Source organism: Neovison vison, chromosome 10 (genome assembly GCF_020171115.1).
Source record: "Neovison vison isolate M4711 chromosome 10, ASM_NN_V1, whole genome shotgun sequence".
Lineage (NCBI taxonomy): Eukaryota > Metazoa > Chordata > Mammalia > Carnivora > Mustelidae > Neogale > Neogale vison.
In genome coordinates, this window is record NC_058100.1 from 11,523,357 (window position 1) to 11,539,739 (window position 16,383).

General features: G+C 41.2%; 1 protein-coding gene across 4 annotated transcripts in view; it reads right to left on the minus strand.

The window, feature by feature from the left end:
- Positions 1–16,383, minus strand: part of MARK1 (microtubule affinity regulating kinase 1) — a 114,257-nt gene that overhangs the window by 16,347 nt on the left and 81,527 nt on the right. For all 4 annotated transcript variants that reach the window (XM_044266807.1, XM_044266806.1, XM_044266804.1 and 1 more), the window contains exons 10-13: positions 9,425–9,524; positions 8,274–8,386; positions 5,357–5,510; positions 4,859–5,052 (exon numbers count right to left, since the gene is read on the minus strand). In XM_044266807.1, the coding sequence (XP_044122742.1) occupies positions 4,859–5,052; positions 5,357–5,510; positions 8,274–8,386; positions 9,425–9,524 (561 nt within the window). The remainder of the gene's footprint in view (positions 1–4,858; positions 5,053–5,356; positions 5,511–8,273; positions 8,387–9,424; positions 9,525–16,383) is intronic.

Below are 16,383 nucleotides of genomic sequence, written 5' to 3' on the forward strand. Positions count from 1 at the left end.
GTAAAAGTTGCAGAGCACAGTCTCGCTGACCCCATGTGACAGACGTGCATCTATAAAATTAACTTGTAGAACTGGCCTTCAGTGAGGCTCTATTTAGGATCTGGGGACTAGATCCTCGCAGACCCCTGAACTGTCGGCTTGGAAACTGTCCCAAAGCGGATATACAGATTTTTCTGATTTTCCCAAGAAACCAGGCCTGTGTAGACTTCTCTGGGCCCATTTCATAGCAACATGATTTTATATAATTATACTATGATTTTTAGGAAAATGTTTTATATTATAATTATGGCACTCTCAGTCTAAGTCTCCCAAAAAGAAGTATCTCCTTCCCTTTGTTTTTTTTTTTTTTAAAGAAGGGGATTGATAATATTTTTTACAGGATGCAAAATTTTGTAGTTTTTCTTATTTACATATGTGATAAATATTGAAAAACAAATTTACAAGTTTTATCGTCTTTTTGATGAAGGAATAACGTAATATATTTGCAACTTCAAAACTCAACATCTGGCCTCCGAGTTTCTAGGTTAGCCAAGAGCTTACTACCATCGACTCCTACATGCAAGATTTCTGGATGGGAATTTCTCGAAGGCAAAAGTACTAAGTTTGTTCTTCCTGCATATTACTGTGGAAAAACCCCTAAGGTCTCGCACAAATAGTAACACTCCCATCATTTAGCATCTGTAATGTTGTGCGTGAGAACAATAGAAGAGATGATCACCAACAAATTTCACCAACCAAGGACTACATCTAGTAACTACTTACCTCAGAACTCCCCCCCACTGTCGTCATCACCCGTAAGTCATACGGGAGACTACTGTTAAGTCATACTGTCAACAGAATCATACTTAGAAGTAAGAGCTTTTACCATTGATTGAAAAAGGCTCCTGATTTTATAAACATTAAATGCACTGTTGAACTATATCATCTACTAACTTCTCTATCCCTCTTTTCCATCAGAAAGTAAAAAGCCATTGGACGGGAGGCGGGTGGGGGATGGGTTAGACAGGTGATGGGGATTAAGGGGGGCACCTGTGATGAGTACCACGTGATGCGTGGGGAAAAAACGTGAAAACCCACATCATCCCATTACAGTGGATTATATATTTTCTATTACACTCCATTTATAGACAAATAATAGAGTCACCGGTAAAATGTTTTTTGTTTAAATTAATATTTTATAATATGACAGAGCCTGGATTATAAATGCTCAAGTTCCTTTCTTTTAGACATTACCTCAAAGAAAAGAGATTAAAGCTGTGTATTTGGCTTTTGTACTTTGGGGTCAGCAAACTTTTTCTGTGAGGAGTCAGATGACAAACATTTTACACTCCGCAGGCCGCGCCATCAATGTCACCCGTAGTCTGGGAAATGCAAATTAAAAACAAAAGGGTATACTTTTTTGTTTTTTTGCCCCTCAGGCAAAGACTTTTAAAGATCAATAATACCCAGCTGTTGATAAAGCTTGTGGAGATATAATGACTCTCTGATTATTCCAACCATTAAAATTACCTTGGCAGTATTTATTAAAAATTTAAATGAGCCTATTCCAAGGATACACACAGAGCCAGGAGCGTCCATTAGCACAAGTTAGTGCCGTGGCTCTGGGGAGGGGATGGGAGCGAGGGAGGAGGCTTACACACTCCAGGGGACCACGGGCCACACGGCCTGAGGAGGGGGGTGAGCCATCTGAGGGAAACATGTCACCCAGAAACCAGATTCTGAGAATGTATATAACAGAAATGCAATAATAACCTAAGTACGAGAACAAACTTCCTGAAAAACCAAAAACTCTGAATATTCCACAAATAGCTGAAAAATTATGATAGCATGTCTATTAATACAGAGGAAATAAGGCGCTGATCTTAACAGGAGATCTAAGTGTTCTGATGTAAAAGGACCTGATAATATTATTAGTGAGAAAAATTAAAATGTAACAAGGTATGATCTCATTTTTATGAAAAAACAAATCCTGTATGTACACATTTATTCATTTATGTTTTCTTTAAAAAGGAGATTCTATGAAGGAATTCATCCCAAACGACAACACTAGTTATATTGGAAGGTGAGACTAGAAGGTAAGGGATGGGAAAGGGTAAACTATTAATTTTACCTGAGATGCTTCTAAACTGTTAAACAAGATATATTATTTTGGTTTCTCATATTGTCAAAATTAACACAGCAAATTAAGATGAATTTCATACTAAGTGGCTCAGAACAAAATTTCTCTACCAGAATCTCCTGGCTTATATTTTTATTTCTTAAAGATGATAACTACGTGTGGCATAATTAACTGGAATTTAAACCAAGGTCTTAGTTTTGATGCTTCTTTAAGTTCATAAATATGCTGGGAACAGCCTCTAAGTGCCTCAGCACTACTGATTCTGAGGAAGCTACCATGTCCACATACAACGGGAGATTATAAATAAGGGGAGATAAGGTTTACATGGGGAAGCAGCAGGGAACGATACAAGGCCGCGTACAACGAAGGGCTAAGGGATGTGCTCCAACAATCAGAAAGACTGATGAGATCTGGAGCCTTCAGTCACAGAAGACCCAGGAGACGGGGCTTGAAACGATCTGCAAAAATGGCATTTTCATAATGGGGGGGACCTTCAGACAAGAGCAGCACATAAAAACAGGGGTGGAAAGAGGCAGCTGAGCACGTCCCTGGGAAACTAAGACCAGCCTGAGATGAAGGACAGCTTGCTATAGCAAGTGGCACCAAACAGGGGACCAAATTCTTTCTTTCTGCATTGTGGAGTAATGATGCCCCAGAAACTGTCCTCTGGCTAATGTTTAGATAAAGGAAAATGATGTCCTGCCTAGGAAAATTACTTTTCTAAGTGATGTCTCAGACTCTGTGAAGTTGGCAGGTAGAGGGGGTTGTCTTTACCAGTTCTGAAAATGGGTATGCACACCCATTTCAGAGTCTAGGAGGCGATAATCAAATCACATATTTTTAAAAAAGATATGGTTTCAATGAACTACATAAAACAGTGAGTGCTTGGGAGTTTAACTCAGTTGCAACTAAGGTTGTGTTAGGCTTTCTGGTTTTTTTTTGTTTTTTTTTTCTTTTCTTTTCCTACTTTCCATAGGCTCAATCAAATTTTTTTCTTCTGTTAGTTTAAAGGTTATAGATTCTATTTTTATTCTTATATTGTTTGCCCTTAAGTCCCTGAACTCCTCCTGTTTGCTTAGTGCTGGGGAGTTTTTAAACTTACCGCACTCTTCCCATTTCTGTGAACAAGTCATATGCTCTTCCTTTAACATCCACCCCACCCCTACTTCCTGGATAGTGTCCAGAACACTGGTCCTGAATTTTCATTATTTTTTCCTTTTTTTTGCGTATGCTACCACATACATACCTGAATAACTTATCTGATCATTTTCAACTCCATATATTTTAAGGCACCTCTCCAGATCCACTTCTCTTCTTGTAAGAGCGCAGTGCTCCTCAAACCATACCGTGCTAACAAATGAGTCCCTACGTAGTAAGACTGGACATATATTTTACGCCAAAGAGTATGCTTATCATACCTTCACATTTAAATGACAGTTAGGCTAGATACAAAATTCTGGGTTCAATGTGATTTTCTTTGAGTGCTTAAAAAATACTGTTCCATGTATCTCCCTGAATCCATGTTACTGTTGAGTAATTTGAGGTCAGTCTTAATTTTGTTCCCGTTAAAGGTCATCTGCTGTCTCATCCTGGAAACCTTCTAGAAGATTTGTTTTTGGTGTGTATATGTTCCACTTTAAGGGGTGCAGGAGTAGGTTTTTCTTCTGGCTTTCTGAGTCTAACTTATTTATTTATTTGCAAGAGTGAGTGAGCAAGGGGTGGGCGGGGCAGAGGGAGAGAGAGAGAAAAAAATCTCTCTCACAGAGCCTGATGCAGGGCTCAAGCTCATGACCCTATGATAATGACCTGAGCCGAAACCAAGACTTGAAGCTTAACTGACTGAGCTACCCACAGCCCTCTGAATCTTTCTAAGTTTTTTCATCTTTCCTTGTTATTACTTCTTCAAGTATTTCTTCCCCTTCACTGTGTGCTCTTTCCCTTCTAAACTCCTATTATCCAGATGTTTCCAGTTCTATTTCTATCCTTAGGATATCTTAGTTTTTTCTTTTGTATTTTCTTTTTATTCCTTCCTGCTGTCTTACAAGAGAAGGCTCCAATCTATCTTCTAGCTCCCATTATATAATTTCTACAGTTTGCCGTTTTTTTTAAGATTTATTTATTATTTTCGAGATAGAGTGTATGCACACAAGTGGGAGAAGGGGCAGAGGCAGGGAGAGAGAGTAAGCAGACTCTCCGTTCAGCAGGGACCCCAACGTGGGACTCAATCCCAGGACTCCGAGATCATGACCTGAGCTGAAATCCAGAGTCGGATGCTCAACCGACTGAACCATCTGGGCGCCCCTACAAATTTGCTGTTTTAAGTGAATACTAGGAGCTAACTTCATAAATTAATCATTCATGGAGTCTGCCTTCATTGAGCTGCTTATTTGTAAATATAAAATTAAATGCACCAATGTAGTTTTAAGTAAATGTTACAAACAGGAAAAATGAGGCAGGAAAGTTTAATGTACCATTTCACAGTGAGGTTTTTAAATATTACTTTGAGGTAAGTGTTATTTTAAGAATTCATATTTTATATTTTTGTTCTTAAAATGCAATATGTGCATTTTAAAGAAACTTGGCCTCTTTTGCATGTTATTTAAATGTATGACTCACTTTAAAATTTTGAAACGTGTTTTTAGAAAAAGATAAAGTTTTTCAAAGATTGTACAAAAAAAAAAAAAAAATCCGACAACAAATAACTCCAGCAAACTGCGAGATGCCAGGATAATGACTCACACTTGGAATAGTTGAAGATTTTTTCCTTTCCGGCCCCCCCAGAGGGCTCGCAGTCATCTCGCTTTTTGATCCCACCGTGGTGCTGCCGAGTTTACGAGCTAGGTCCTTATCCCACTCCGCTTTCTGGTCACTCTCCACGCTGTTAGCCTGAGGCCTTTTGGTATATGATACGGCGGGGGGAATGGATGGACCAGCTACAACAGAATTAAAGAGCATAATTAGCTGAAAATCAACTGACACAGTTTCTCCTCACGAACAAAAACTCTAAATTAAAAATACCTTTATTTGCATATTCTCTACTTGGTACTAACATTAAACTGTTTGATTACAAAAATTAGGTCAGTCCCTGAAAAGGGGATTGTATTAATGGTGCAGTAAGTACTATAGATCTGTGATAATGGATGCCACAAGCACATAGAGACGTGACTGCACAACACTCGGTGAGCACAAGTTTGGGGAGGACTGGTCTGGCTTCTCGCTTATTGGACTTTCCCCCACCATGATCGCTGAAACGCCGCTGCTTCTGGTTTGCGGAGATGCTCCGCTGGACCTTCAGGTGAGCCGGGGACTGAAGGCTGCTGTTGTTCAGGTCACTGCTGGGCCGTGACCTCGGACACAAGCTTCCGCTGGACAATGATTCACCACCTTCAAACTATAAGAAGAAGACAGCGCATAAAGATTTTATTTATTTGAGAGAGAGAGAGAGAGGGTGAGTGAGACAGAGCACAAGCAGGAGTGGGGAGTGGCAGAGGCAGAGGGAGAAGCAGTCTCCCTGCCGAGCAGGGAGCCCTACACGGGACTCGATCCCAGGACCCTGGGGTCAGGACCTGAGCTGAAGGCAGACGCTTAACTGACTGAGCCACCCAGGTGCCCCTGCACAAAAATTTAAAAATAAAAATGTTTATGCAAGTAATATGCACTCTTGCTTGATGTTTGAATCTATTCCAAGCCACATAAAGAATAATCAGAACTGGGGGGAAAAAAAAAAGTCTGGAGACAAAACTGCAAGCTGGTGACCGGAGGGGGAGCGAACTGGCTGTGTGCGTCTGTGAGTGCCCGGGCGCGTCTGTGATCTCACACTGATGGCTTTGGAGCCTTAGTTTAGTCAAAACACCAAATAAGAGCTACCAGTTACTGACTGGCTATTAGGTAACAGGTGCCCTGCTAAGTATGTCAGGGCAAGGGTGCCGGTGTCTATTAACCTCAACTTCACAGAAGGAAAAACTGCAGTTCAGAGAATGAAGGGACATCTCTGGGATTCCAACTCAGGCATAACTGGGATTCAAACTTAGGATAAAATCTACAATTTTAACTCCACAGACACATGTTTTCTACCATATTTACGGAGCAAAACTTGGTTTGTTGGCTCTGATTAAAAACTGCATCTATTCAGATAAGCACAGTAAATTGGGCTTTGACACACTACCCTCTCCTCTTAATTTTAAAGATATTTGTTGCTGGCAACTTCTCACGGAATCACCGGCATCCCAATGGAAAAATCTAAATTCGTATGTAAAGATACTCATGGCAGATAGCAAAGTAATCTTGATGATGAAACTGGTAATAGATAACACACAGTAATGTGCCAGGAACTGTTTGTTCTAAGCACGGTGGAAATATTAATTAATTTAAGCCTCTCGATGACCCACAGAGCTAAGTACTATTCACTATCCTCATTTCAGGGACCAGGGAGCTGAAGCACAGAGAAGTTAAAGACAGCGCCCAAGCTGCGCAGTCAGCGGCTGTGCTGGGGTGGGGGCGGGGGGAATCAGACCCAGGGAACCCGGCTCCGAAGTTCAGGCTCTTACTACTTGGAGTAGCCTCATTAGTTTATACTCACACGATTCAAAGTTCATTTTAATTCACACCTGGGTGCGTTGTACACTTGTAATGCTATGGCTTCTTTTATATTTAAATTAATAGGAAAATTAAAGATCTAAGGAGTGAAATCTAAATGCTAAGTAGAAACAGGTCAAAGACTTCAGGAATAACGGTTTGTACTACTTCCCACTTCTTAAAATTCTCTTGATTTGGCTTCTTTTTTTTTTTTTTTTGATTTGGCTTCTTATGATACCACTTCTCCAACCATCAGGGCCTCCACTGAGCCCCCCTCCTCCTCTGGAACAACAGTGCCCACCGGGTAGGGTCTGAGAGGGTGACAGGCATTAACTTGAGTGGAGTCCTCAGAGCAGCTGCTGGCACAAATGGTGTGCTCCTCTGATCACAGCTCCCAAACCTATTAATGCTGCTCGGGTCACTCCCTCCAAGCCCGCTGTGTATCCAATGTATCCAAACGTCTCCTGAACAGCTCCACCCAACAGGAAATCTCAAGTTCAATCATCCCAAAGAGAATGAACTTCCCATCTTCCCCTGGAAATCCACTGTTTTCATATCCTGGCAAATACATCTTACAAAACCAGTCACCCATGCTGGAAACCTGAAGGTCTCTCACACCCTCACTTCCAAAGGTTACACGTCCTGTTAAATCTTGCTGCTGTGGGTGCCTGTCCTGCCCTACACCACAGAGATCCCGTGCCTGCCCTGGACCAGGGCCGCGGCACCTGTACCACACCGCGGACTGCGCAGCTCCCCTCCAGACCCAGGGCTCCCTAGGAGCACGGACTTTCTTACCTTCCTGGGTGCAGTACACAGCGTGGTTTCCAGGACAGAACAGACCCAATAAATGTCAGTTGAATGTACTGCCTCACTAACAGTTACTATCTAATTAAAAATAATTTCAGCCTATTTCTATAAAATGCCTCCCACAGCTGTCTAATCGTTAACAAACTGTCCATGTGCTCGGCTCTGTTCTTGACTCTCAATTTATACCTTTATATTTGCTGTCCCGAAGGATCACTTGCTTTTATGGTTCAACCACCATCTGCACGCAGTTACTTCCTGAATCTATCTCCTTATTAGAGATCTTCCTGGCCTTGAGAATTCCCAACTGCCAGTACAAAAGCCACTTGACGTTCTACAAGGCAAAATATCACCAAACGGCCTTTTCCTAGTCCCATCTTTTTAAAATCATCTCAGACGTCTATTTTGTCTTAAACGCCATCCCTCCCTCTGTTTTGGTCACTATGTTTTCTGCACACCCAGAATGACCATGTTAGCTGTGACAGGACTGCGGCTTGGGGACCCAACTCCAGGGGAGCTCGTTCTCAAAGACGGGACGGTGTGAGCCTCTCAGAGCTAAGCAGAGCATGTGGTCTGCTCTTTCAGAGCAGAATCTCCCCGGGTACTTGGAAATGAGACCAGTTTGTAACTTAGCATCTTGAGTTTGAATTCTGAAAGTAAGACTGTTAGGCTCTTTATATGATTTCTGATACCACATAGAATAAAGGTGTTTTATCTTAGCTGTCACTTGTCTCAAGAAATAATTAACATTAATCTAAAAAGGTAAAGAACTTACTTCAGGTGGTTTTCTACCTAGAAGAATATAAGTAGCCATAATTTCATCATATTTCTGATTTATTAAGGCGTCATTTATCTCATCTCGAGCGAAACCCATGGTGACCATGATGTCTAGAAATTAAAAAAAAAAAGCAATTTTTCTGAAAAAGGGTTTATTTTTGTAAACAAATTAACACATAAGCAAGCTTGCCAACATAAAATATGAAAACTAAATTTTGAAATGTTAAAGTATCATGTAACTGTAAAAACTTGTGGATCATTAATATATAGATACTGCATATTTAGATCTTGTATATTGATAATTTTTCATGCAGGAACTATCTGTATCATGGAATCCATGCTCACGGCAGGTCTGTGTCTCAGCACCTAATGCATTCCTGAGTTCACTGCCTTAGTCCAGCCAGAGACACACCACCTGTGACACAAAATCCCTTCTCTCTTTCTGTCTATCTCTTAACACACTCTCAGCCACGCATAGTATGTTTTCTCTCAACTCTTCACAATTTCTGCTTTCTGATAGGAAGGCAGGTTGACTCTTCTTTGGAAGGCTTGAATTCCACGGTTGTTCTGACGGGATTCCAAACACTCTAGAATCGCAAGCCTTCCCTGGGTCCTCTGCTCTCCAGTCAGAGAGGGGAAAAGCAGAGATGACTCAGGTGTGAGTCTCTGACAGCTTTGGTAATGGAGAGAGAAACGCAGAGAACAGGCTGGAAGCAGAGCGGTGTGGGAGGAAGTACCCTGCCGAGACACTGGAAAATCGAGGGGGAGAGCCACGGTGTTCACCCTTTCAGCTCCAGGGCCTCCACATTTCCGGCTAAGATACATGCTCTGTTTTGTGGCTACTTAACAGTCTGATCAGTGTGGATACTTAAACAGTCATTCCTCCTGTTAGGAATGGCTGAAAGAAAACAACCACATTATTTTAATTTTTATATCACTGGTGCCAACAACTGAATTGGATTGTAACTTAAAAGCAGACAAACTTGAAATCTGTAATGTTTGGTGTCTGTTGATGGAAAGAAAAGATGACAATGCAAGTATTTTTCAAATAAACATAGTTTCCTATTTATATTTTAAAAATCTATGTTGGTAGCCGACTGGTCTCTTCTAGCACAGGGCCAGCACATCTCACAGCGTTTAAATCCTTACCTATTCTTTTCGTGTCATTGAAATCTGGTTCAGGCTCAGTATATGGCTTTAGCTCTTCTTCCTCATGACCAACATTCATCCACCGATCTTTCATTATTTGCTAGGAAATAAACTTTACATTATGTTTGGCCAATCAGAACATTCCACCATTGACTTCAGCTCTATTTTAGTAAATGTGCAATTAATTGCTTTGCTCAACGAGAACCATGATGTCGTCTATCTAAAGTTATTTTCCTAATTGATTAGCAGGCCAACAAGTGGCGTAGGACTTTGGGACACACTTACACACCTTACAACAAGTACAACTATCATCCTGCATACTCACCAAATGTATCCATTCAAATAACTTGCTGCCCATGTTCCTTGAAAAGGAGTATCTTCTCATTTAACCTAAGGACCTAGTGATTTCAACCTCTCCTTCATAGTATTACATTCAGATGAGACTGTTCCTTTTTGCCAAATATACAAATACCTGTATTTTAAAATCACCATTTGTTAAGACATTAGGAAAGCAGAGATCATGGGGTGTGGAAGAAGTTAGGATTAGTCAGTAAAGACAGCTCAGAGAAGATGGAAGGGGAGAATGGTCAAAATGGAAGCCTAGAGTCAGGGATGAGCAGGAATCAGGATGAAGACTGGGATGGATGTGAATTTCAAGAGTCACATTTAAGTGAGGCTGTGAAACGAGAGTCAGTCCCAGGTTGTTAAAAAGCAACCTAGTGGAGGCATCCAATGGAATGGGAACATATTCACAACCATATATCTGATAAGGGGTTAATAATATATATGTACGGGAAATCCTACAACTCAGGAACAACAAAACTGCCTGATTAAAAAAAAAAGGGCAAAGGACTTAAACAGATATTTCTCCAAAAGAATACATACCAAGGGCCAAAAAGCACATGAAAAGATGCTAACATCACTAATCATCAGGGAAATAAAAACCACGATGAGGTATCACACGTCCTGTCTGTTAGGATGGCTACTATCGAAAAAGATGAAAATAATCGGCATGGGTGAGCACGTGAAGAGCCTGGACCCCTTGTGCACCACTGGGGTGGCTCAAATGATGTCTCTGCTCCTGTAAACAGTATGGGGGTCCCTCAAAACATTGAACAGAACTATAGACATAAGCGAGTAATTCCGTCTCTGTGTATATATCTAAAAGACCCGACACAGGATCCTGAAGGGCATCTGCACAGCCGCGTTCACTGCACCATTACGCGCAACAGCCATGATGTGGGACAACCTAAATGTCCGATGGGTGAATGTACAAAGAAAATGCAGCCACACGCGACGGAATGTTAGTCAGCCTTAAAAAGAATGCAATCCACATGCTATATCGTGGATGAAACTTGTGGCCATTTCTCGGTGAAACAAGCTGGCCACAAAAAGACAGACAATCATTATATGAGGGTGTCTAAAGTAATGAAACTCCTAGAAACGGGCAGTAGAATGGTGTTTGCCAGGGGCTGGGAGAGGGAGCAACAGGGAGCAACAGGGAGCTAGCTGCTCCGTGGTACAGAGTCTCACTCTTGCGAGGGGAACAAGATTCAGAGATCTGCTGCCCAACCATGGACACAGAGGTGACAATACTGTAATGCACTCTTAAAACTGTAAAGAGTATACATTCCTGGTTTGTTTTATTTTGTTTTGTTTTTGTTTTTGTTTTTACTACACACACAAAAAGGCAACTAGTGGGGAGTAATTCTGGGGAAATGGTTCTGTATTAATTTGGAAAAATTTTTAACATGTTATGACTATTGAATTCTAGGTTTTCATTCAGGAATGTTTTAGAGGTTGATATATTCATATTCTTTGTTCAGGTCCTGCAAAGTATATTCTCCATCTCTAAATTTTACCTGCCAATATTCTACTAATCAGAAAAATAAAATTCCATATAGAGATCCTTCTGAGGTTGTTTGCTCAGACACCGTCCCCTCATTTAATAATATTTAGCTAAAATCATTCACTAGAAGACAGCACTCCAGAGCAGGCAGGCCTCTAAGAGGCCTCTAAGAACTGCAATCTGTAAGAATGCTGCTGTTCTGGATGGGAGGAATTTTCCAAAGGTTTGGGTTACATGATACACATTTCAATGCAAATTTGTACATAATTCATATATACTTAAAATCATGCAGACGTGTAACTCTTAACAGATCACCACTAACTTTCTTCTTTCCCCCCTATTTTTATTGAGATCTGAATGACATAAACTTTGTATTAGTCTAAGGTATATGACATAATAATTTGATATATACAAATATTATGATCACCACAGTTAACATCCATCACTTCAGTTACAATTTTTTTCCTCATGATGAGAACTTTCGAGATCTAATCTCTTAAATAAGTCAATCAGAGAAAGACAGTTTTCATATGATCTCACTGTTACGTGGAATTTAAGAAACTAGGCAGAGGATCCTAAGGGGAAGAGAGGAAAAAAATGAAACCTGAAACCAGAAACCAGAAACCAGAGAGGGAGACAAACTGTAAGGGACTCTTAATCTCAGGAAACAAACTGAAGGTTGCTGGAGGGGATGGGCATGGGAGGGATGGGGTGGCTGGATGATGGACATTAGGGAGAGTATGTGCTATGGTGAGGGCTGTGTATTGTGTAAGACTCGGAGCCGAGATGCTTCGTTAACAGTCAGGCCAGTGGGGCACCAGGGTGGCTTAGCCGGTTAGGCGCCTGCCTTTGGCTCAGGTCAGGACTTTGGGGTCCTGGGACTGAACCCCGCATTGGGTTCCCTGCTTGGCGGGGAGCCTGCTTCTCCCTCTGCCCCTCCCCTTGTTCGTACTCTCTCTCAAATAAATAAATTTTAAAAATCTTTTTTTTTAAAAAACATTTTATTGGGATGCCTGGGTGGCTCAGTTGGTTGGACGACTGCCTTCGGCTCAGGGCGTGATCCTGGAGTCCCGGGATCGAGTCCCACATCGGGCTCCCAGCTCCATGGGGAGTCTGCTTCGCTCTCTGACCTTCTCCTCGCTCATGCTCTCTCTCACTGTCTCTCTCTCTCAAATAAATAAATAAAAAAAAATAAAAAATCTTTAAAAAAAAAAAACAAAAAAAAACATTTTATTTATTTATTTGATAGAGATCACAAGTAGGCAGAGAGGCAGGCAGTGAGAGAGGGGGAAGCAGGCTCCCCGCTGAGCAGAGAGCCTGATGCAGGACTCGATCCCAGGACCCTGAGATCATGACCTCAGCCGAAGGCAGAGCTTTAACCCACTGAGCCACCCAGGTGCCCCAAATTTTAAAAATCTTAAAAAAAAAAGGCCAGTAAGGGAGGAATAAGAAGGGATCCTAGACAAGGACTGGGGGCTGAAGGGTGCCTTTGTTTAAAATGGAAGATACATGTACAAAGGCTGGGAGAGAAAGGCGTCCACAGAGAGGAGGTGGGACGGTACAGAAGAGGGAGCTGTTTGTGAAGGAGATACTGAGACGGCACGTGTGTGTCTCCCACACGGAAGTCGGAGTCCTTGAGGATAAAGACTGTGCCTTGTGCTATCTTTCCCAGCACACATGCTTGCTGTGGCTTTTGAACTGGGCAGTATTTTAAAATAAGGCTGCTACAGAAGCCCTGGGTGCAGGGAAATATTGAGAGGGGCTTGGCAATGAAGATGGCTAAGGAAGCCCCTAGAATGTCCAGGAGACAGACAACCATGGGCTGCACTGGCCATCAGGAAATGGAAGACGGAAAACCTAGAGGTATAATCCGAAGCACCTGAGGACAGAATCTGTTCTGGGAACGAGGGAAAGAAAGGCTGGAATCCAAGAGGTTTCTTAGGATTTTACCTTAGGTGCCTGATAGAAGAAATAGGGGAGCCATAATTTAAGTTAAGAAATATAAGAGCAATAAGAGATTTGATAGCTGGACAATAAGCAATTAAAAGCGAAATGAAGATAATCCAAATTTTCTGATGTTTCACAATTAAACTGGCTATTTGGTGTTCATTTCATGACCATTATGTATCTGTCCACGTCGAGGAAAAATATGTATGTGGACCAAAGCCTTACACAACTTGTCTTTTATTTGGGGAGAAAAGATTTACTCATGAGAGCTGACATAATCTGAACACACAGTAGCATTAACTATTCAAAACTATGCTGTTTGCAGGAGAGATTACTAAAGAACAAGAGGGCAACTTGCAGTGTGGGCTGGGATTTCCAGGAAAGGAATCATCAGGAGGAGAATCTGAAGAGACTCTGGGGATACCAGTCGTATCTGGACCGGTGGGAGGGTCGAGGCAGAGGCGTGTAAGGAGGACCCCGCGAAGCAGCTCGGACTCAGAACCAAAGCAGCGAAAGAGTGGGAAACACGGTCTCTGCCGGTGATGCATTTAAATGTGATCTGACAAGGCAATAGAGAAATGTTCTTTTTTATTAATAAAGATGATATGCAGCATTTTAGAAATTGCACCACGAGAAGAACAATCTGAGGAGACACTGCAGGAGCCCAGACCCCGCTCACCCTCATGCAAAGTTAGATCCCAGGCAAGGCAGATCCAGGGAAAGCGGGAAAACCCCAGCAGCAATAAGGAGAGACAACAGGGCAGCGAGGACAGAAGGGACACGGTTTCGCTGTTCTCTCTTCTTGCCGTCCTCACTGGGGACTGCCAGGAGCCCATTTAGAAGAGTCCGTCTCACAGAAATAGTTGGATTTCAGAGCAAGAAAAAGGTGGGGAAGGAAATCTGTTTAAAAGAACATGCAAGGACATTCAGTCTATTAATTCCGAATGTGAGGTCTTTTCCAGGGGTAAAGTAGAGAGCAACAAAATACGGATGTATGCAAGAGGAGACCCACGGAGAAGAAGCCTTAGTTGTGTGAACCTCACACTCATACAAAATTCTTCCGTGGGAACCAGAGTTTGCACCGATGCCAAGGCAAAAATGCCCCCAGAAACGGAGGTGCTGCGTGACAGGGTGGCGAGGGGCGGGGGGAGGGTATTCATGAAAACCTTGCTGTGTGGTTTCAGGCAGGGTTCTAATCACCAGGCCAGCAAAGTGCACTAAACCAGCTGAATAAACTGACCCATTTTAGATTTCATTTGAGATCGCTCTCTTCTTTTTTTAAGTAATCCCTACGCCCAATATGGGGCTTGAACTCACAACCCTGAGATCAAGAGTCATATGCTCCACTGACTGAGCCAGCCAGGCGCCCCTGAGAAATCTCAAAATGAGAAACAAGAGGTCAAACAAGATTCCAAACTGAACAAGAGAGAGTTTACTCTAGCCACTTCTGCCAATGTACATAGAGGACTACTTGCTGAGAATTTCTATCAAAATAACTGATTCAGATGAATTATGAAGAAATAAATTAACAATGGAAATAAACACCCTACCTAAAGTGTGGGTGCACATTAAAAATTTGTGGACTATAGGACAGCCAGATGGAAATAATTTTTCTTAAATGGTTTCAACCTCTGTATTCATCATAAGCTTCTTAATCTGTACTTAGAAATCTTGCATTACAAAAAGATTATTATTTGCTTTATTGCCTCTTGTGTTGGGCAGACACAAGCAAGATTTTTAAGATCATATTGGCGGCAGCTGAAAAGGTGTTAAAGCACAAATAAATACTTTTTTTTTTTAAAAGATTTTATTTATTTATTTGACAGAGAGAAATCACAAGTAGATGGAGAGGCAGGCAGAGAGAGAGAGAGAGGAGGAAGCAGTCTCCCTGCTGAGCAGAGAGCCGGATGCGGGACTCGATCCCAGGAGCCTGAGATCATGACCTGAGCCGAAGGTAGAGGCTTAACCCACTGAGCCACCCAGGCGCCCCAAATAAATACTTTTTTGAGGAGGATACAGATACAGAGAAAGGGCGATAAGGAGGAGCTTTGCCTTAGACTCAAATTCTGCATTATTTTGAAAGGTAACACAGTCGATTCTGGTTAAGGACTGGAAAAATTAAAGAAGATGTACATAGAAGGGATAGCAGAAAAAAATTATCAGTTTTTTTCTAATAAAAACCACACCAATATTCCAGAAAATAGGAAAAAAAATTAGTTTATAACATAAAACACAAATCTTTTAAAAATCATACGTGATTGTATCCCTCCAATTATTAGAGCAATGAACAAGCTCTGCCAGCGTTCACATGTACAAAATGAAAAAGTGTATGCAATTGCTTAGTTCTAGAGATGGCAATAGGTCAAGCAAGTAGAGTAAGAAACTAATTTCATTCATTTTATTTTCATGGGGCATAAATAAGTTACTTAACATAGAAGTCTTCAAGAAAGACCTTAATAAAGGATGTAGTCATATTTGAGAAGTGACAGGAAGATACTTGAGTTAAATGAGAAGTTTAGTAAGATAATAAATAGTCGCATAAGATTCCTTAAGTTGAATTTCAATATTAACAAATTATATAATGAAGAAAGACTAGTGTTTGCTCTCATCAGTGACTCTTGATACTCAAGTTAACACCCCCAAAATACATAAAGTTCCATTTTAAAAAAATAGAAGAATTAACAGAGGAGATTTTTCCTGTTAAAATGTACAAAACTGATACAGATCTCGAAGGCTGATTAATCAGACTCCATTAGACAAGCAGTTCAGAGACACAGAGCTTATATGTAAAGAAGCAAAGTTAACCTGCTCATTAAAAATATTAGGCATTATCTCTGGTGAAATATATACAAATTAAAGCAATTGTGACAAACTACATAACTACCATACAGGCATCATATACCAGAAATTATTATATCGAATAGTGAATCAAGTGTGGAGAACAGATACCTTCAAATGTCTTAGGTCACACAATTTCTAGCAATGAATGCAGAAGACCCATAAGACTGTTTATATTCCTTGGTGCACTAATGACACTCTGGAGAATATATCTAAGCACATGTCCCAAAGGGGAAAAAGTGTATCACATTATCTTTAGTAAAAAACAATGGAAACAACTCGAAGGTGCAACAAGCAGGGGTACATAAGCCAAAGGGAACAACAC